At 41.3% G+C, this 21,740-nt stretch overlaps 1 protein-coding gene across 2 annotated transcripts; it reads left to right on the top strand.

Annotated features, from left to right (window-relative positions):
* The first annotated feature begins 13,866 nt into the window (after nt 1-13,866).
* On the top strand, nt 13,867-21,369 carry spint2 (serine peptidase inhibitor, Kunitz type, 2). Of its 2 annotated transcripts, XM_013135054.3 has the most exons (9): nt 13,867-14,498; nt 16,119-16,289; nt 18,162-18,236; nt 18,900-18,968; nt 19,154-19,315; nt 19,447-19,524; nt 19,729-19,899; nt 20,036-20,077; nt 20,441-21,369. In XM_013135054.3, exons 1-9 carry the CDS (start codon nt 14,075-14,077, stop codon nt 20,635-20,637), a joined length of 1,389 nt encoding a protein of 462 aa, XP_012990508.2. In that variant the 5' UTR covers nt 13,867-14,074; the 3' UTR covers nt 20,638-21,369. The 2 variants fall into 2 exon arrangements, with proteins under 2 accessions (XP_012990508.2, XP_019901254.1); XM_020045695.2 differs by lacking the exon at nt 20,036-20,077.
* The last annotated feature ends 371 nt before the right edge of the window (nt 21,370-21,740 follow it).

Consider the following 21,740-nt stretch of genomic DNA (forward strand, 5'->3'; position numbering starts at 1 on the left):
ACCAAAATGAGAGCGTACAAAAGTACACACAACTATCTGTAAATTCGATCAGGGTGGGTCAATAATGCAATGGTTTGGGAGGTGAAGGAGAAGAAATTCTTCATTGTCAAAGCGAAGTTGAGTGCTAATTTACCTAAATTACCATGGGTTCTGTGGGTGGTCAGTGTAGCGTAGTGCAGCCAGTATAACACAGAATTTTGTGACAAATCTTGTGGGATTTTCTCCTGTATTATCTTTGTTATTAACTAAGCTAATGCTGTATGTTTAACTAGAGGTTTAACTAGCCTCACTACCGTTAGCTAGGCCATTGGAATTGGTTGCATCGGTGCAGACGAGAAGGTGTGACCAGATTTTTTGCTCAACACTTTCCCTGGCTGCCACTTATCTTGCTTGACTAAAATGATCTGTGTCATCACAACTTCTGGACATATTTCCACAAAACGATTCTGATGTAAGTTGATCAAATGTTTTGAAATGTTTAAACATATTTCCAGATATGTTTCAATTAGGTTAGATCTATATATATATTTTTTATTTACAAGTAGTAAAGCCTTCAGATAAATAATCTACTTGTTTATAGAGGAAATGTTGAATACCTTTTACATAAATTAGTAACATGTTGGATGAATGTGTTGGGGGTAACTTGCCCCCCTTCTACAAGGGTTGACTGTCCCCCAGCAGGTAATTACCCCCTTTATGTGTATGCATGTCATTTCTACAATCACAAGCTCAGTTTGTGCTTGCTAACTGTAATTTGTATTAATTTAAAACACATTAAAGGAAGCAGGCAAGCCCAGTTCAGCCGGTCCGCAAATTAAAAGTAATGAATGTGGTTGCCCTTACTGGATTCAAACCCAGGACACCCACATGAGTGGCTGTGTCTTCAACCACGACACCACGGTGCTATACGTTTGCCCATTGTCAGTATGCCCAAGGGGTTTTTAACTAGCCTATATTACCCCAAAAATCATGCACGGATGCGTACTTCAAAAATCCACCAGAATTAGTCTCAATATAAACAGTTTTAGGCTGACTATATAACGTTGCTACCAAAGGTTGTAGACAACAAAATAGTTGTCTATTTGGAACAAATCCTAATGCTTAATGTGCTTTGACGAGATTCAAACACAGGACCTATTGGTTGCATGTCTTTGTCGCTAACAACTACGCTATTTAACAAAGGGTAGTTAGATACTCAGTCACTCAATAAGAGACAATCGCTCTTCTTGGCCGGTTCCACTTATGCGGTCTGGCAAAAATGTGTTAAATGGATTTAAATAAGTTTGATTTCAATGTATAAAACCCTATTGTGGTAACTAGCCCCCCTGAAACCCCAGTACATTTGTTTTTTCTTATAACAAAATTTCATAAAATATCTAAAAAAAAGTATAAATTGCTCTCCTAAGCCTAATCATCATCCACATATCATTTCTTCCCCAACATTTTCATTTTTGTGTCCGCAAGTAGACATCATTCCTGGGGGGGGCAGTTACCCCATGGGGTGGGTGGGGGGCAGATACCCCATGGGGTGGGTGGGGGCAGATACCCCATGGGGTGGGGGGGGGCAGTTACCCCAGTACAAAGAAAATAAATACATTTTCTAAAAACAAAAACAAAAGACACAAAATACAGGCAGACAAACACAATAGGCTACTATGTAAGCAGTGTGTTGTCCTTTGCTTTCATACCCGGGAGATGTGAGGGCCCAAGCTCCAGGAAAACCACAAAAACAATCGGCATGTGGGTTGGTGCACCAGTCTCCAATGAGAATGTAACAATGTGTGCAGTTGGATATCCAGTGTATTTGCCTGAGGGACACTCGACAATGTCCCCGTACCTGGAATACCCTATATGTTCTTGGTCTAGTCATTGTGCCATTGATCAGCACAGATTCTGTTTCTGGGTTACGTACACTTATGTACCTCGGGTATGTAGTCTATATTGTGGATTGTGACCAGATGCACGACTGGGCCTGTCTTAGGTTGTGCCCGATATCACAGTTGGGATCTTACCCGTCATTGGCTAACCAGCCCTCTTCACTGGCCACACTTCAGGTCACATATCGGAGAGGATTGGAGGATGTAATATATTTTGCAAGAGTTCTTTGTTAACATTGACTTAGTGGTAGTTCCAAAGCTGAACACAACTGCACCACTCTGGGCGCATTTTGTTTTTTAAGCCAAATGAGGTGAGCCCTTAAATTTGGAGGAGGTAAATTGCCAGATTTGCTCCAGGAAGGTGACGCTTAAAAGTGCAAACAACATAAATCAGAAGAATTATCTCCGGATCCACCATGTGTATATTTACTGCATGGCGTAAAACGGGGCCGGCCTAGAAGAGCAAATGTCTCTTAAACTTAGCGACTGACTGACTGAATGAGTGGGTGAGTGACTAACTGACTGACTACCTCTTGTTAAATAACGTAGTGGTTAGAGAAGCAGACAACAGGACAACAGGACCTGTGTTCGCCTCCCGTCCCAATCAAAACAAGTTATGCCTTAGGATTCATTCAGGACAGACAAAACCTTTGCTGGCTACACGATTCACTCGTCTTTTCATATGCAAGTAACAAATGAGAAATAATTTGCAATAAGTTCACAATTTGACCATATGTTTTTATCTATACACAGTGAATATGCAGTAAAATATTTTGGCACAGCAAATTAATGTGTAACATTGGTCAAGTGATGTCAAAGGAGAAAGACGTTGGTGGGATGGTGATTTATTGTCTTCCACCTACATGCAGGAAAATATAGTTATATTGAAAAATCGGATTTGTCAAAAAACTATTCCTGTACCACTTCTGAACAGCGTAACCTACCATTGACCTACACAATGACAGGTGTCTGCTTCAATTACACACTGGCTACATTTTATTGAGAAAATCAATGAGGTGTCAGCATTTTTGTTGGGACCTTAGAAATCGTTATGTCATTGTCTGTGTCAGAAACAAAAAATGCCTAAAACCAAATGTCTGCCTAATTAAGAGGAACCTTGAAAATCTATATGAGGAAATTTGCCAGATGTTAATAATATCCGAGAGGACGAACTTGCCTATTAATAATTCTTAAGTATATTTACTTTTTTTGCTGACAAACCTGCCCCTACGAAGACAACTAGAAAATAAAGACAGGGTGAACCTACAATCCACTACTGAACTCTCTGAATGATTACAGTTAAGAAATAAAGCCTGGTCCAAGGCCAGGCAGGTTGACTTTCAGGCACCTTAGAAACAGGGGTAATACCTCTGTACAAAAGGCAAAATCGAGTTATTTTTCTAAATACCATAATGGACCTTTATGAAAGGCTATGAAATCATTAAATTTAAGGGGCCACTCCTCTCTGCCCACTGAGTGTAACAGTCCCTGCCTGAGTGGACTGTTCCACTTCATGTTTTCTGTTTGTCCTTGTCTTGTCCTTGTATGGTCTTTCCAGTTCTTGTTTCAGTTAATCAGTATATTAGTTTCACCTGTGTTTAGCCCCCACCTGTTTCTGTTCTCCTCGTTTGTCTGTGTATTTAGTTCGGCCATTTCCTCCCTGTCGCTGTTGGTCATCGTCCTTGTGTGCCTATTATGTTTTGTGTGTTCCCGAACTCCCGAGTATCTTGTAGTGCCCGGCACTCCTTTTTGCTTTCTTTGTTTTTGTTTATTAAAAAGAGACGCTTTGAAAGTCTGCGCCTGCCTCCATCTCCCTTACTGAAACATGACAGAATGACCAACCCAACCCAAAGGAGGGAGCAGAAGTGGACTGTAGGGGAACTCCTCGGATGGCCTGATTCAGACTCTGAGGAGGAGGACCCCTACCGTCACCCCTTATACCGCTGGTCCCCCCGGTGGCCTCTACAGAGCCCTGGCCCGCGTCAACCGTCGACCCTTTGCCGGCTCCTGCACCTCTCCCGACTCTTGAACCTCCCCCGGCTTCTGGCCCTCCGCCGGCTCCTGACTCTCCGCCGGCCCCCCTGGCTCCTGAACCTCCCCCGGGTTTGGGCCCTTCACCCTCTCCTGGCTCTCCGCCAACCTTCCCGGCTCCTGTCCCTCCGCCGGCTCCTGACACTCTGCAGGCCCTCCCGGCTTCTGACCCTCCGTGGGCTCCTGAACCTCCACCGGCTCCCGAATCACTCCCAGCTCCTGACCCGCCTCTGGCTTGTTTTTGTTTATTAAAAAGAGACTCTTCGAAATTCCAGCGCCTGCCTCCGTCTCCCTTACTGAAACGTGACATTGAGGTTCCATTAAAGCATCACCAAAATTTGGTGATATGTTTTCTAGAATGTTAATTGCAGTAGGCAATCTACAGTTCTGCTCAAAAGTTTGCATACCCTTGGAGAATTGGTAACATATGTACCATTTGTAAAGAAAACATGAGTGAGCAAGCAAAACATACGTCTTTTATTTCTTATGGGATTCACCTTCAGCTGTAGGTCATAACAGAATGGCACAATCATAAAACAAAACTAAACTGAAAAAAATGAACTGAACCCTGTTCAAAAGTCTGCATACCCTTAGTTCTTAATTCTGTGTTTTGCCCCCGTTAGCATCAATTACAGCGTGCAGTCTTTTGTAATAGCTGCCTATGAGGCAATGAATTCTTGCATATGGTAAAGCTGCCCATTCGTCTTGGCAAAATGCCTCCAGGTCATGCAAAGTCTTTGGTCGTCTTGCATGAACCGCACTTTTGAGATCTCTCCTGAGTGGCTCGATGATATTAAGGTCAGGAGACTGTGATGGCCACTCCAGAACCTTCACCTTTTTCTGCTGTAACCACTAGTGTCAGGTTGGACTTGTGCTTTGGGTCATTGTCGTGCTGGAAAGTCCAAGTGCATCCCGTGCACAACTTCAGTGCAGAAGAATACAAATTGCCTGCCAGTATTTTCTGATAAGATCTTGCCATCAATTTCTACAAAAGTCCCCATGCATTTAGATTTCACACCCCCCCAAAGAACATCAGTGAACCACCACCATGCTTCACAGTGGGGATGGTATTCTATTCACTATAGGCCTAGTGGACCCCTCTCCAAACATAGTGCACACCTGTCACTTTATACCATGCACACCTGTCACTTTATACCATGCACACCTGTCACTTTATACCATGCACACCTGTCACTTTATACCATGCACACCTGTCCCTTTATACCATGCACACCTGTCACTTTATACCATGCACACCTGTCCCTTTATACCATGCACACCTGTCACTTTATACCATGCACACCTGTCACTTTATACCATGCACACCTGTCACTTTATACCATGCAAACCTGTCACTTTATACCATGCACACCTGTCACTTTATACCATGCACACCTGTCATTTTATACCATGCACACCTGTCCCTTTATACCATGCACACCTGTCACTTTATACCATGCACACCTGTCCCTTTATACCATGCACACCTGTCACTTTATACCATGCACACCTGTCACTTTATACCATGCACACCTGTCACTTTATACCATGCACACCTGTCACTTTATACCATGCAAACCTGTCACTTTATACCATGCACACCTGTCACTTTATACCATGCAAACCTGTCACTTTATACCATGCACACCTGTCCCTTTATACCATGCACACCTGTCACTTTATACCATGCAAACCTGTCACTTTATACCATGCACACCTGTCCCTTTATACCATGCACACCTGTCACTTTATACCATGCAAACCTGTCACTTTTACATTTCACTACGGTTGTATTGATGTATAGTTATTATTATTGATGCGTGTTTTTGTAGTGTTATTACTGATTCATTATGTTATCATGTTTTTTTTAATTAGAATTACAGTTACTTTTTAACTTTTAACTGCACTGACGGGAGTAGGAGAACCAAGCATTTCATTGCTGTAACTTGTTTTTGCAAATGACAAATAAACCTTTTGAACTTTGAACTTGAAATCGAATTTTCCACTTCTTAATTAATGATTGAATAGTACTGTCTGGCATTTGCAAGGCTTTGGAGATCTTTTTATACCCTTTTCCATCTTTATAAAGCCCTATTACCTTGTTACGCAGGTCTTTCCTGCGTAACAGTGCATCCACGTGAGATGCACTGGGCAAACTCCTTTACTATATATACACAGACACTAATTTCAATTTAAAAAGCCACAGGTGTGGGAAATTCACCTTTAACTGCCATTTCCACCTGTGTGTGACACCTTCACATTCAACAGTATGTTAACTATTGATCAGGGTCATTTGGATGATTTATGTTATCATTATGATTTAAAAAGGAGCCAATCAACTATGTGATAATACATGGCTTCATATGATCACTATCCTTAAATAAAAGATGCATGATCAGTCATATTTTCAAAATCAATGCCAAAATTTCACAGTTTCTGCCAGGGTATACAAACTTTTGAGCACAAATGTATTTGAAAGGGAAATTGGCAATAATAAATACAACTCTAAAACTAAGGAAAGCACTGATCATGACTCCAGTCTATTGTTGGGACAACCGTGTTTATCTCCAGACATGTCTATCACCGAAACTGCTGACCCATCTTTTTCCTTTCAGTGGATCACCACTAAAAAGCTATTGATTAAAAAAAAGGCCAGTGGGTCAGTGAAGGATTATGGAGACAGCATCCACTTGAATGCGGCTGCCAGGTTCAATAATCCTCATTGTATACTATATCAAAGTAAGTTGTCTGTCTCCGGAGTCACATAGAGCAATGCATTTTCTTATTTCATGCTCGTTAAAGCCCCCAATATATGAACTCACTATTAATGGGGATACACAGGCTACCAGACCCGGGCTCAGGGATGGATAAATCTATAGATCCCTAAGATTTCCACCAAACCGTGCCAAGAGGCTTTTACTGTCATTTTGCCTCCCATGTGGACTGAGTTACAATGTACTACTAAGATGGAGGAATTGGTGCCATTAGGGGTGTTTAAGACGATTGCTGGGAGACATTTTCTCTGGGGAGTCTGTTTGTTTTGTGTGATTGTGTTCTAGTGTTTTAAGGTGTTCATATTAACGTACAATGTACTTATTCACTACTGTGTGGTGAACTGTTCGTTTTTATGTACGTGACTAACTAGGCTATGTTTTTTATATTGTGATCAACCCTGTTAGTTGCAACACCACATTTCACTGATGAGGTGGTATGACACTATTCTCTTGCACTATCCTGTTGCACTGTTCATCTTTGCATTGTTTAAATTCCAAAGTGTAGGAGGACAGATACAAAACATTTTACTTCCTCACATTCCTCACATACTTCCTCAACATTGCCCAGGCACTTGGTTTGTCACACGTTAACCGGGTTTTGGTCAGCTTGAAGCCTGCCCATGTGAAGATTGTGGGTTTGAATCCCAGAATGGCCACATGAAATGGAGGGGTCTTAGGGTTGTATTCTGAAATCCTTCATCTGAATTAAGTTGGCAAAATAATGTAAATTCTATTTGATGTGATTACCAATTAAAAGCTGCATTTTTAGTTATTTGACTATTTTAAAGTAAATGTTTCAAGTTGAAACACTAGAAAATAGTTTGGTGAAATAGTGACTTTGTGATTGTATGTGTTTAACTTGTGAATCACAATGTGATTTTGTGGTGTGCTGTGTGTTGTGAAAAATACCCACAAAGTTGTAAAAATAGTTCCAAAACTATTTTTTTTAAACAAAACGTAATGTTCTATATATTGTGTCTATAAGGAAGTTGTAAAATGTTCTGTATGTTGTGACAGTCATGAGTGAATCAGTGTTCTGGGAAAGTGCAATGATTCATGATCATGTTCGCCACTGTTTATCATTTCGGTACATGAAGGCCACTGCTCCACCCTGGAATGACATGCAGTATGCTGACAGCCTTTAAAGGGATAGTTTGACATTTTGGCAGCAGTGATGTATCAATCTCTGTACAGTTTGCTGTTCGAACAAAGTTGGAATTTGCTAACTAGAGTTACTGCAACCACGCACTAAATATTTATTTTTTATTCTTTTCAGGCATTTATGATTTGTTAATGGAGATGGCTGGAAAAGTAGAAGCAGTAGCAATACAGGTTCACCGGCGAAGGCATCAGCCAAGAACCAGGAAGCACCCAAGGCCACATAGAAATGTCCTATACAATCCCCTCCAAAAGTATTGGAACTGTAAGGCAAATTCCTTTATTTATGTTGTTCACCTTGGGGTGAAGGTACTGTTCGAAGAAGACTCAGAGAGAAGAAATATAGAGGCCACACCACAAGATGCAAACCACTCATAAGCAGTAAGAATCGGAAGGCCAGATTGAAATTTACAAAGAAGTACAGAGATGAGCCGCAAAAGTTCTGGAATACAATCTTATGGACTGATGAGACCAAGATAAATCTCTACCAAAGTGATGGAAAGGCCAAAGTGTGGAGAAAGACAGGAACTGCTTATGATCCGAAGCATACAAGCTCATCTGTGAAGCATGGTGGAGGTAATGTCATGGCTTGGGCGTGCATGGCTGCTTCTGGAACAGGCTCATTAATATTTATTGATGATGTAACTGATGATGGTAGCAGCAGAATGAATTCAGAAGTGTACAGAAACATTTTGTCTGCCAATTTACGAAGAAATGCATTGAAACTAATCGGGAGGAAGTTTATCATGCAGCAGGACAAAGACCCAAATCACACTGCCAACAAAACAAAGGACTTCATCAGGGGAAAAAGTGGAAGGTTTTAGACTGGCCAAGTCAATCACCTGACCTTAACCCAATAGAGCATGCATTTCACCTCCCTAAGAGGAGATTGAAGGGAGAAACACCCCGAAACAAACAAGAACTGAAAGAAGCTGCGGTAAAAGCCTGGAACAGCATCACAAATGAGGAATGCAACAGTTTGGTGATGTCAGTGGGTCGCAGGCTTGAGGCAGTATTTGCAAGCAAGGGTTATGCCACCAAATATTAAATGTTATTTACTTTAAGATTATTTGTTCCAATACTTTTGCTCACCTAAAAGTGCTGTGGTCTAAAACAAACGGTGATATGTCCTAAGTTGTTTAACACATCTAGATGTGAATACCAGGAAATAAAAGCTGAAATTCTGAACTCTTGTCTCATACTCATCTTTTTATCTTAAACCCAAATGTCTTCAGTGAACAACAAAAACAAAGGAATTTACCTTGCCGTTCCAATACTTTTGGAGGGGAATGTAGGTATCAGAGTGGACATGGTTGGTATGTCCTTTAATGTTCAGGCTATAATTCAAGTAATTATTATCAGCAGTTTGCTACAGGGTAACTCTTGTTTTCTAGTCTAACATAAGCACTTGAGATCATCTAGGTACATTTAAATGTTATTCAGGGCTTGCTTGGTAAAGCCGCGCTCGCGTGTCAGTTAGGCCATAAAGACCATAGTTAGCTCCGCAACACCCCAGGAAATGTAAATAACATCCAGAACTTGTGGTAGACATAGACAAGGACTGGATCTTTAGATTGAAGTCTAAAGCCTGACAAATCATGCTGCAGTGCAGTGAAGACATCTTGCTTCAGTTGCAATATACAGTATAAGATGCCAGTTGTGTGGTTCTATTTTGATGTGACACTGTGTGACAGATCCTTTCATCCCTGTTCTGGGACAGCGATCAACCTCTAGGTGTTTTCTTTTCAACCCTTGACTAACATGCTTATTATTCTTGTGGTTAGACAGTTGATAAGCTAAATCAGGTTAGAAAACTCCGGGGTTAGAGTAAACCTACAGCTAGGAGCTTTTCAGGAACAGTTTGGAGAGAACCTACAGCAGAATAGGCCTTCAGGAAAAGGGTTGGAGTCAACCTACAGAACCACAGAAACTGTGTACCTGGAAAGGAGTTCTGTGGACAGAGAATACACCAAATGTAAATTTTAGCCTAAATGCAAAATGTTACAAAGTCAAAGCCCAGACCTCAATCCAACAGACAAGTCTTGTAAAGTTGCAGTCAACCAACAATGCATATTGAACTACAGAGAGCTTGAGCAACTTTGCCAAGAAGAACGGGAAAAAATTGTTGGGAGCAAGAAAGCATTTAATTTAATGTTCCATTTCTTTTTGTTTCTTTTTCATGTGACAAACAAAACTTGAAACTTGAAAAGCTAGTAGAGACTTGCCCCAAAATAATTATAGCTGCAATATCTGCCAAATGTGAATAGCTCTCCAAACTGAAAACTTTATTTGCTTTACGTATATTTACTTTTTATTTCACAATAAATCAATACACATTCAAAGTGTTGTGTGTGGGGTGGTATTAAAAAGGAAAAAAATCTGAATTTAATCAATTTTAATTCCAGATTGTAAAAACAACAAATTGGGAAAGGTTCCTCGGGTAAGAATATTATTATGCAATTTGCTATAGCTATTTTTTGCAAAACTACAGATAACAAAATCAAAGTTAGATGTATGCAGAAAGCAAGCATTATAATGAAGGATTTTTATAACTAAATAATCAGGTTCTTCCTACTTGGCATTACTACTAATTATTTACAATGGGATAGTGATGCAGAGTGGGCACAATCCAAGAAAAGAGGTGGGGCAGACACAAAGACAAGTTAATGAGATCCTCTCGAGAATTAATGACATGTTCTGGCATGTTTTATAGGAAATGGCAACACAGAGGTGTATGCACTTATTCAGTTGCCTTGAACTCCTTCAAAACAAAGCTATTTTTTAAAAGACTTTGGCAAACGGCACTGCAGTCAGATGTTTAATCAATGACAAAATCTAGAGAATGTCGGCCAAGTTCCATGTCTCTCCTCAGGCCTCGACTGCCTGGCCACTAGGCTTCATCCCTCCCAGTGGTCAGTGGAAACAATGACCTGATGCTCCCAATTTCCACATATGATGGCCTACCTGTCTCTCTGTGCATCCATGGCATAGTAGGTCATTTTCCACAACAACCAGGATTGTTTAAATGTGATGCACTAACGAGCCTCCGTTTTGGTCCAACATCCCTATTGAATGTTCTATTGTAATGGGAACTTTCAATGCTTTAGCAATTTCTTTTACAACTTTTCCCAAATGTATGCCTATGGGATCTGACATGCAATATGAAGGGTTATTTTATTCTAAAATAACCACTCTGGATATCAGCAACTGTTAAATTACACAAATGTAAAAATGAAACAAATTCTAATGTTGTGTATTTTGCATCATTGACTTTCCTCTATGATTAACTTACCGAGATAAGAATCCACGATTCTTTAAAGTTGAACAGGTCTTAAGGCAGTAAACCCATGATGTTTTACAGTTTTTTGGTATTATTTGGTACTACTGTCAATATTATGTTGCAGTGTTTCAAAATTCTGGTGCCAGTGTTTCAAAACTCTGGTACATCTTTCACAAAAATATCAGTGATTCAACCACTAGGTTTTTGCAGAAATACAATGAGTACATTTGTTTTTTCAACAAAATAAAATACTACAAAGACAACTTATCAATTGTTGAAACTGAGACATTTTAATGTTTCTTGAATTTGATGCCAGCAACACGTGATGCCAGAAACCAGAATGTTTTTTGGAAACGGGGTTGTACTTAGTTTTGAAAAACAATATTTTTTTATGATCTATTGTGTTTTTGTACAAAGAGTGGTGAAATATTACCAGATACTTGTGTGTATAGTACCAATGCATACTAAAAAAAGAAGTAAACATCAACTTAAATTTGCCAAAGTGCACCTGTCAAGACTCATCAAGACTCCTGGAAGAACATATTACGAGTCAAAGGTGGAGCATCCTGTTAGGTCTTGCTCATCCAGAAAATAAGACTAATAAACTAATTTGGCCAGTCACTATCTGTTACTCTTGTCCGCGCTCTAATGAGGTGACTTTCTATATGCTATAGTGCCATCTTGTGGCGGCATATAAAATTGGATATGTCAGGAGTTGACAGGTTTCATGTGGGAATGTGGGGCATCTGTCATTGATGAGCCAGCTGATTGGGGAACTAGGTGGCATGGTCTGGTTGCTGGGGAAAGGAAGAAGAGGGTTATAAGGAGAGGTCTCCACCATTATGTGTATACACAGGGAACATATTCAGGACTTTCCACCCTTTGGCCATGTGCAGTTTTTCCATTTTAAATAAATTGGCACACATTTCTGATAATGTGTTTTCGCTTTGTCATCATGGCGTACAAACAAATTTAGACAGCAGCAACGTTTGGGGAGGGGCGGAAGAAACCGTGATGTCACTCCTCTGTTGGGTTTTTACTTACGTGATATGATTCTATCTGGGCCCGGAGGAGAAGGGGGAGACCGTATCCTGTTTAAGCCAGTACCTTATCTGATGTCTGTGTACTGCTAAGCCTGCTTAGGAGATGGGACCCTTACTTTTCCCAGCCAGTCATACAACAGGTCCCAGTGGAAGAGTCGGGCTTTGTCTGATAGGGCTTTGTTGTGTGAAAACACTCAGTTGACTTGCTGTGTCAGTTCACTTTGTCTTATATGACTGTATGCCATTGGATGGGAAAGAGGCAGGTTTTTGTTTTTACATCTATTTATTTTGAACAACTCAAACATTCCTTTCACGCTTGTATTGAGCTCACCCATTTCGCTCTATTTTTCTCTTTTGGTTTGACCGTTCTCACTAGGAAGGGGAGAGAGGCAGCCGTGAAACGCAGGCCATGGGGACCGTGGACACTTTGTCTTTGCGTATATTTGTTATAGGAAATTAAATATAGACTGAGTTTCTGTATGTATGGGATGAGAACCCAACAGAGTAAACACCTAAGAAGGAGGTGTTCATAGGCCTATAGAGAAGGGCAATTCCTGATCATGGCCCTGTGACCACTGAAAATATGAAACCGACATCAACATGCAGTTACTAAAAGCATTGGTCCACCCAGACAGTTACTCTTGCCCCACACTGGGTGCAAACTTCAGTCCTCTGCTTTGCAACATGTGATGGCCCTCCTTAACAACATTAAAACCGTTTGAGCTATACCAATGGTACCAATTGGCTAGCCCCATCAGCAACGTTTCAGGCAAGCTGTGAAGTGATCATAAGGTACAATCTTAAATCTGGTGCAGATACACTACTGGGAGAATGTAGGTTGCCAAATAATTACTTGTATTTAGGTATCTGTATTTGGGCTTGATCACATCAAACCAGTATTGAAGTATTGCAATTAACAGTCTTTTTCTTTCACTTATTAATATAATAACAAATAAAATATCAAAAACATTGCCAGGGCATGCTGGGTGCACTGGGAAAGAAGACTTGCCTTATCTGCATCCCCAAAAGAATAAGAGGGAATCAGAAGTTGACCAGCGCTATCTTCTCTCTGTTAATGTATGTCTGTATGTCTGTCCACCATCACAAGATGGAACTGCCTGGGGTACAAAAGTTGAGCTAATATTCTGGGGCATTACAACTTATAATATAATATCCATGGATATATGCTTAGGCCACATTACCTTTATTCAGATTTCCAAAATGTAATGTAGCAACAGTAGGTGGCCCTTGGTGGCTACAATCAGAACAATCAGACACAACAAAGTATGAAGGCAATAACTGTAAAATAAATTCAATGCACCATAATTCCAACATCTCAGTTAGCTCTTAATTCATGTTCTTCATCTCATCTCTTAAGACAAGTTACCTTAACGCATTAAGCCAGAACTGGACCAATTAGGCCACTGGGATGCTTTCAGTTCTGCATGACAATTTTTACTGAATCACACTTTTTCACAGACGTTTTTGAACGCGCTTTGCGGTACCTTTGCTCCTACATTTTTGAAGGACGGAGTGGCACAGAACGCACATCCGTTTTAACTGGTCATAGAGTTCCCTTTCATCACACGCGGAAGAACGTAAAAATTAAGTTAACGCAGCCCTGAAGAAGAACTTGGGAAAACGTTACTTCTGACGTCACGCCAATAAGGACGCTTGTTCATTGTTCTTATGGGCGGGGAAAACCGCACCTGTGCACGTATTCCGGACAACAAAAAAAGGGTATGGCTTCAACAAGGAAGTTAGTTTTACAAACTTATTTTTAAAGAAATAGACATATGCAACTGAGAAGTACCCTTTAATTTGCAGATAGTTGATATAATAATTAGTACAGAACATATATTTTTCTTTAGGTCGACAAGTTTACCTGGCTTACACTGAACAAGGAAAAATATGAGACAGGTGTGGAAAGGCGGTGTGTTCCTTCTACTCTCGGTACTAATCCAGGCTCAGTTGGATGAAAACCAAGAATGCGTTTGGGATCAGGACACCGAACCAAACCAAGGTCTGCATCCAAAATCCCTTGAAGCTGGAGCAAGATACGTCGCTGAACTGCAGCAAATATCAGACGTCCAGGGGTGTCAGGAGGCTTGCTGCAATAACCAGGACTGCCAGCTCGCCTTGTTGGGAAACCCTGCTGACGGAACACCGGAATGTTTTCTCGTTAGCTGCATGAAAGATGGCCAAGACGTCTGCGTTCTTCAGTCGGATACACAGTTCGAAGTATACCGCAAAAAAACGCAGCCCAAGCAGACTTCGACGGTCAACGTTGTCACGTTTAGCGGAGCAGATGTCCCCAAGGACGTCAACTCAAGTGGTAGGCATTTTATTGTTCTTAAGAATTCAGGTGCGTCACTTTCTGTCGTGTACGAACTGTTATTGTTTAAAAAAATTAAATAAAAACAACTAGTTACAGTAAATGTAAAGGAGTCGTGGGTCCTTTTGCAACGTTCCAAAAAACTTACTACTGTAAACATGTGTTCTTTAACGTATCCTTTAATATGAGATATGAGTGAAGGGTCGGGTAACCCAGAAGGACTGTTCCATATAATTCCATGTTCTGGTTTTACATTTTATGGTCCTATGGAGTCCTAACTCTGTACTTTAGAAATTCGGTTTGACCTAGACGTTACCTGCTGTCCGTTAAAGTGAGAAGAGGAATATTTATAATATTTTTTATTAATGAGCTTTTTTTATACAGGTAAATCAACTGAGACCAATGTGTCTTTTACAGCAGAGCCCTATATTACAACAATAAAACCATGTACAAAGTGGAAATAAAACAATCACAATTGACAAAAACACTGAATGTCTTCTAGGGCTAAAACATTTAACTTAAGATCACTCTAAATGGCATTCCATGAGTGCTGGGCAATTTATTTTTTCATCCAGGTCTGAATAGGCCTGCTATATATTTATTAGTGCTATCTAGTCTTGAGAGTGTTTGGTAAATGCTGCACTGAGTCGCGTTCATCTTTCTCCTCCAAAACCCAGCTAGTGGATAACAGCCACCATTCTTCTGGCTTGTGTTCCTCACTATCTAGATGGTCGGTGCGGTGTTTGCAGTCGCATGCCATTCAACTGCTTAGCATACAGTCATACAGGTTGATGTAGCCAGGCCAGGTTCCAACGGGACGACAGAGGGTTATGTCCGTGTCATTGCCTATGCTATTTTAAGTTTTCGACTTTGACTAGAGAATGCAATGCGGCAGCTCTACCGGTTCCTCTGGCGCTTCCTGGTAGTTTGCATCAACTTTGTTGTTGTTATTGTTAGCTTCCACATGAACAGGACTAACTAGTCAGACAGGTTTGCATGCGAAAGACCGAATTTCTAAGGACTGTGTATTCAAGTGACGTATGTCATGATTCATTAAAGCCATGCCCGAGAAGCTACGTCTCCAATAACGTTAAAGAAAATGCAACAAGGCCTATAATACACATTATTCCCTTCATTCGGGGGTGGTGACAGGAGTTTTCTTTTACTGTGCGTAGGCTGTCCTGTTCCATTTCGGCGGACAGAATCCAGGCTGCGTTCAGTTTATGAAAACATGCAATTATATGATTGGAAGTCTTGTCCACGCGGTAGAGAATTCCATCGTTCTACTCAAAGGCTCCGCAGATGTTCAAGTGATTTGAATCCACAGATTTCATCACTTTTGTCATTGTTTTCTTTATTGCTGCTCTCATAGTTTCTCTTACTGTAAAGAAAGGCTGTAAAACGCAATGGCCTGATAGAGACCCCACTAATACTTCATAGTAATCGCTACTAATTCTCTATTGGTGCTGTAAAATGACTTTTCTGCCACGTTACCTTCACTGAGAAGGTTCCTGATCATTACTCTTTGAATAAACTCGTCCTGTTTTTAATAAGCACGTCATTATTCCAACATAAGGTTTCCTGTTCCTTGAATATGGTTTATCGTGGCTTTTTCCCCAGTTGTGTGCCGCATGCCCATGTTGGTGGGCCCCTGTCGTGCCGCCTTCCCCAGATACTACTACGATGTCACCAACCAGAGCTGTGTGCCCTTCATTTATGGTGGATGCAACAGCAACGGCAACAACTTTGACACTCCGGAGGAGTGTGAGACGGCCTGTAGCGGAGTGACAGGTGAGGTCGTCCTGCTTGGGTGATTTTGTGAGCTTGTGCGTGTGTGTGTGCGCGTGTTTGGTTCTGCTGTTGCCATGGCATCACGGGAGTTGTGGCCAATGGAATTCCTCTCTGGCCTTGACAAAGGCAGCCTAAACGTTGTCTCTTTTTTTTGGTCTTCTAACCAGTCAGACCTGCTTTGAAAAAGAACAGATTAGATTGGTCAAAAGATCAGTTAGTGGGTTAGATTTGGTCTGTCTGTGGAAATGCAATCTGGGATCTGGTGAGTCAGAACCAGCTGAATGTCACAGAGAAGGAAGTGACCTTGTGGAAAGTAACTGACAGGGAAGTCTGTGTTCAGCAGGGTCTAAAGATGTTCTAAAATTTTCTTTTGGTAATCTGAGTTTGCTCTTGATTTACAAGGTATATATTTGTTTGACCTTACAACTATCACCTGAGTCCTGATGATAATTGACCAATTTGACCAATGGGGAGGGATTTTGTCGATACTGTACACTGTCCTCTCCTTTAAAACCAGTCGAAATGGCTGTATCCTTCAGGTCACAGTACATGTCAGTGGTTTACACAGCAGTAAGTCCATTTTTACAATGGCTGCCCGCTGTTAAACAAAGCACCCCAGTCCAAACCCCTGAAACCTCCCCTGGAGACAGCCCAGAATCCATCTTTGGTTTGTGCTCAGATGTTTGTGAGACTCTACGGTTCTACCTAGTGCAGTGGTAAATGAACTCGAGTGGGTTTTTAGAAGGTTCCAAAACTGTTCTCATTTCCCTCTTCCTGCCACAGTCTTCCTCTTTAGAAACTGGTAAAATGCGTTAGTTGCAAACAAAACTTGCTGATTTTGGTTTGACGTTGCTATATCCAAGGTGGGGAGTGTTTGTCTTGTGGGTGCGTGCTGTGTGCTTGGCTAGACTGTCATGGCGTTTTCAGAGCAACTTTACTGTAACCGACAAACCGGTTCCGTGACTGTAAGATGAGTCACCCTGAGTTTGTCACAGTGGTGGGTTTTTGTGCTGGAGCTGTATGTGCTGCTGGGTCTCAGCTCATTCCGTAATAAATGGTTCATGATCAGGCTTTTGTTATGGAATGTACAGAACTGATCGTCTTAGGCCTCCTCTCACGACCAGGCTCTTTGCATTGTCATGTGAGGGGCTTTAGTGATGATGTGGGGGGTGACAGTGGCTTGCCAAATTCTCTCACATATGGGAAGGGGGTTGAAAACACAATTACCCATACCGCGGTTTACATTAAATAATTCAACATTAACTGGCATTGCAACATTTCTATGTTTTCTTTTCTTATTAAACACCTATTGGGATTTTTTTTTAACCACATCCTTTTTATAATTACTGAGTTGGTGTTGCAATTACCAGAACGTCTGCATTCTTACATAACTTATCTGAAGTTAACTGAATTCATCCTAACTTCTTGTCTCGAGCAGAAGTGGCGATACTTCATAATTGTCAAAGAATACAAGTTGCCTTAGTCCACTATTACTCATTTAGTGCACTAAGCCAACTTCACTTTCATAATCAGGTTCAGAGCAAACTCTTTGGGCGGTTTTCGCTGATGCAGATTAAGCCTAGTCCAGGACAAATAAAAAATCCTTTAAGCTTGATTTATTTTTTTGGTCCAGGGCAAGGTATAATTGATGTCTGTGAATCTGTCACTTTATACTGCTGATATTAACAGGAGGAAGCTATATATGTTGAAAGGTTTTCATGTCCGATGTTGTTTTACTTTCTAAATAGCTAAATTTTAGGAACTTAAAAATGAATTGACAGATTTTCCACTAAGACTAAAGCCATGAATCAACCTATCTAGAAATGTCTTTGGGTACCTTATGGTCTTCATCGATTCCAATTCTCTCAACAGGTACTGTTCTGGTGTCCAAAGACTCAGAGGCCAGCCCCATGCAGAGAAGAATGGCTTTGCCTATTGACGACCAATGTAAATATATTCTTGCTGTAAAGTGACCTATTTAAAACCTTATTTTGACATTGATAGTTTAAACGTACCATACTTCTAATGTTTGTAATCTGTATCAGTCTCATTAAATTGAAAAAAGACTCAGTATCATCATCCACAACCTTTATTAACCCAATCTGGCTGGTGTTTATTGCGTACATGAACAGTCATGCAATAAATTTGTTCATTTGGGGTTATGAGACACCTCAGATGTTCGATAGACACCCTCTATATTCCATGTGAGAAATGAGACACTTAATCATTCTGTGTGAACAGTTCCTCATCCTTTAGTCTTTCCATCGTGTGGCCCAGTGGCACTTATCTGAGTCTGTCAAACATGTTGCTGATCAACGGTTGTGCCTCATACCTCTGCCGGACTGATTCTAAGCATGCCCTGAATCCAAAGTTGTATTTTGTTGATATATATTTTCATTCAACCAGTTGAGTCCGGTGATAACCACTTGTTATTTTCAATGACGACCCGGACAAATGTTATTGGTGTCATTATGAAGAACGGCAAGTTGAGTTAGTCTTGGCATATAGCGTTATTTATGGAAAATCTACCTGCTATAGCTGTGGGGACTGTATGGTGTGGGATCACTGTATATCAAATATACCTCATGTGAATCTAAAATGGCTCCCTAGCGTCCACTCCTGAGAAACTAGCCAGTCCTGAGAAGCCCCTTCCCCAGATGACTTCAGACGACTTTGCTGGCAAGTTTTCCCATTTCCCTTCCTTCTGTCATTGGGCCTGCTGCACATTCCATCATGTTAACACTTTTCTTCATAAGTCACCGATGTATTGGGGGAATTTCATGCTTTACTCCCTTGTGCTTTTTTGTTGGTCTTTCCTGGTTCAGTGGCGATGGACTTTTGACCATTTTATTCTGTCCTATCAGAGATGTGCGAGGCCGGCGCAAAAACCGGTCCTTGCCGCGCCTCCCATCGTCGCTTCTACTACGACAGCTCCACGAGCACCTGCCAGCCCTTCACCTATGGAGGATGCAGTGGCAACAAGAACAACTATGAAACCAGAGAGCAGTGCCTCAACACCTGCACAGGTGCCTTTCAACCCTGACCTCTCACCTCTCACCCCCTGCTACTGTGCTACTTGACACTTCTCACCTTCCCCCAACCCTAATACACTTTGAAACCCAACGCGCATGCAGTCACTTTTCTTTTATCTTTGCAGTGACCGTCGTCCCCAGCAAGGGAAGGAGGGGACCTGGGGAAGACAAACACACAGAAGATAAGGGTGTTGAATATCATGGTAACTGAATAGAGGATATACTTCTGGCTTATGGCTAACTCAATTGATTTAGGTTTAGAAGAAACCATTCCCCTGCAGAGTTCCAGCTTCTAAGTCAGTCAGATTCTGCAGGGTTTTATTATTATATATATATATATATATTTTGTAGTTTGGCACACAGGTTTCAGATCGGTTCTGAAAGTCTTGTGTTCCACCTCTTTACAGATGCCTGCATGGTCCTCCCTGACTCCGGGCCTTGCCGAGCAGCCTTCAGCATGTTCTACCATGACCCCAGCACCAGCTCCTGCCAGTCCTTCCACTACGGTGGCTGCAAGGGTAACGGAAACCGCTACGGCACGCTGGAAGAATGCATGGCCCGCTGCACCGGACAGGGTGGTAAGAATGAACTCCATCTGAGGCGTATGATGACCGATGTTGGGGTTGGGGAGGATATTGTGTGGTTATGGCGGGCGAGAAGTTCTCCTCCTACTTCAGGTTTACCAAAGGCTTTAATACTGATGCTCTCTCACAGCTGAACACGGGGAACACGGTGGTCAAGCCCGCATGACACCAGGTAACTTAACCCTAACATGAGTTCTGAGCTGTTTTGAAGTGTTACGTTCTAGCATGTAGTATGGCCATATTTCATAGTGTTCCTAACACACCTTCAGGAGCGTGTTAAGAGGTGTTTTTTTTTTTTCTTTTCTTTTGTTTTTTTTATAAAATAATATATGGGGATGGGTTGATTAGGAATCTGTTACTATTGATTAATTTGACTATTATAAATAACTGTGGAAGTAAACAGGAATCATAGACAAATGATGCGTCGCTTTAAGTCACCACTTCCATGCCCCCCCCCCCCAAAAAAAAAAAAAAAAAACGAATAATATAATGTGCTCTAATTAAGTAAATTCATCCTTCATTCCTTCTGTTTCAGCCTTCTTCCTGGTGGCTGTTCTGGCTGTGATCTCAGCCGTGATCCTGGTGAGTCTGGTCCTCATCACCATGAAGCGCTCCAGGCTGCGCCGCAGCCACACCCTCCTCAGCGACAAGGAGGAGCTGCTGCCCAGCGAGCTGCCGTCTGAGGAGCAGCTGCCGGAAAGTGATCTCCCTAATGTGGCCACCACACCGTGAGAAGCAGCTCCTGCTTGCCTCTGGGATGCCCACCTCTTTGTTCCCTTCTGGATGTATCACCAGAAATATGTGGTCCCAGCGTTGGACCTGGAAGGCCTCTTCATTTGTGTAATTAGTTGTGGCTTGTGTAATTAGTAAATGTGCTAATTACATCAATTAATAGCAGATTATTGTTTTTGTGATCCACTTCTGACTGACATGTGAGGACAGTTTTAGTGAGTGTTTTAGTGTGCCTTTTCATTTTTGGATAATGGTGAATTTCTACTGTTCTCATGGCTTCATTTTAACATTGGGAAACTGAGGGCCACGGATTAATCCTAATCTTAGACTTGAACCCAAACTCAATGGGGAATCTTCTTAAAATACATGTTAGTTTAGGATTAGGTTTGATGGGTATTGGAGGAATTTTGGAAGGTATTGGAAGGTTTTTGAACCTTTTCCAGATTTAGTGATGGTGTTATGTATACCTGTGTTCAGTCGCAAGGTTGCCTCTTAAATCTAAGTATGACTACATCATATAATAAAAGCATTATTTCATGCACATATTACATTTTTAGAAACAGTCACAATTTTAATGGGAATCTTGGCCCAACACTTAAGTAAATCTTCAGTGTTGTTATGGGCTTTCCTGTTCAATTTTCTGTACCTCAGGGTCTTTGATATCAACACTAACTCTGTAGTGTCTACTGAATGTTTATTATGAATTACTAAATAAAACCTACTTAGTTTTAAGGCATTGTCAGACTTTTCAACAGATGCAAGGGAATGTGTAGAGAAAGAGGGCTTTTGGTCAGAGAACCGCCAATTAGATTCAACACCTAGATGTGTGCCACTGGCTTAAGCTTTAGTGCTAAGCTAGTTAGGTTTCTGGTATGACCGCTTTTTGAGATGGTGAAAGATTAGAGATTGATGGAATTTGGCTTGTTTCATGCCCTCACAAAGTTATGTTCATGGAGCTGAAGGTTCTATAAGCCCAGCTGCTTGTACTGTTGTAGACAGACTCCGCAGCCTTGTCCTCGCCTTACCTCTAGAGGGCAGAAGTGAGCTATGCCTGCTATGAATAAACTAGGCAGATCTATGTGGCCACACCTTAAGATTTATAC

This window comes from Esox lucius, chromosome 1 (genome assembly GCF_011004845.1).
Source record: "Esox lucius isolate fEsoLuc1 chromosome 1, fEsoLuc1.pri, whole genome shotgun sequence".
NCBI classification, from domain to species: Eukaryota; Metazoa; Chordata; class Actinopteri; order Esociformes; family Esocidae; genus Esox; species Esox lucius.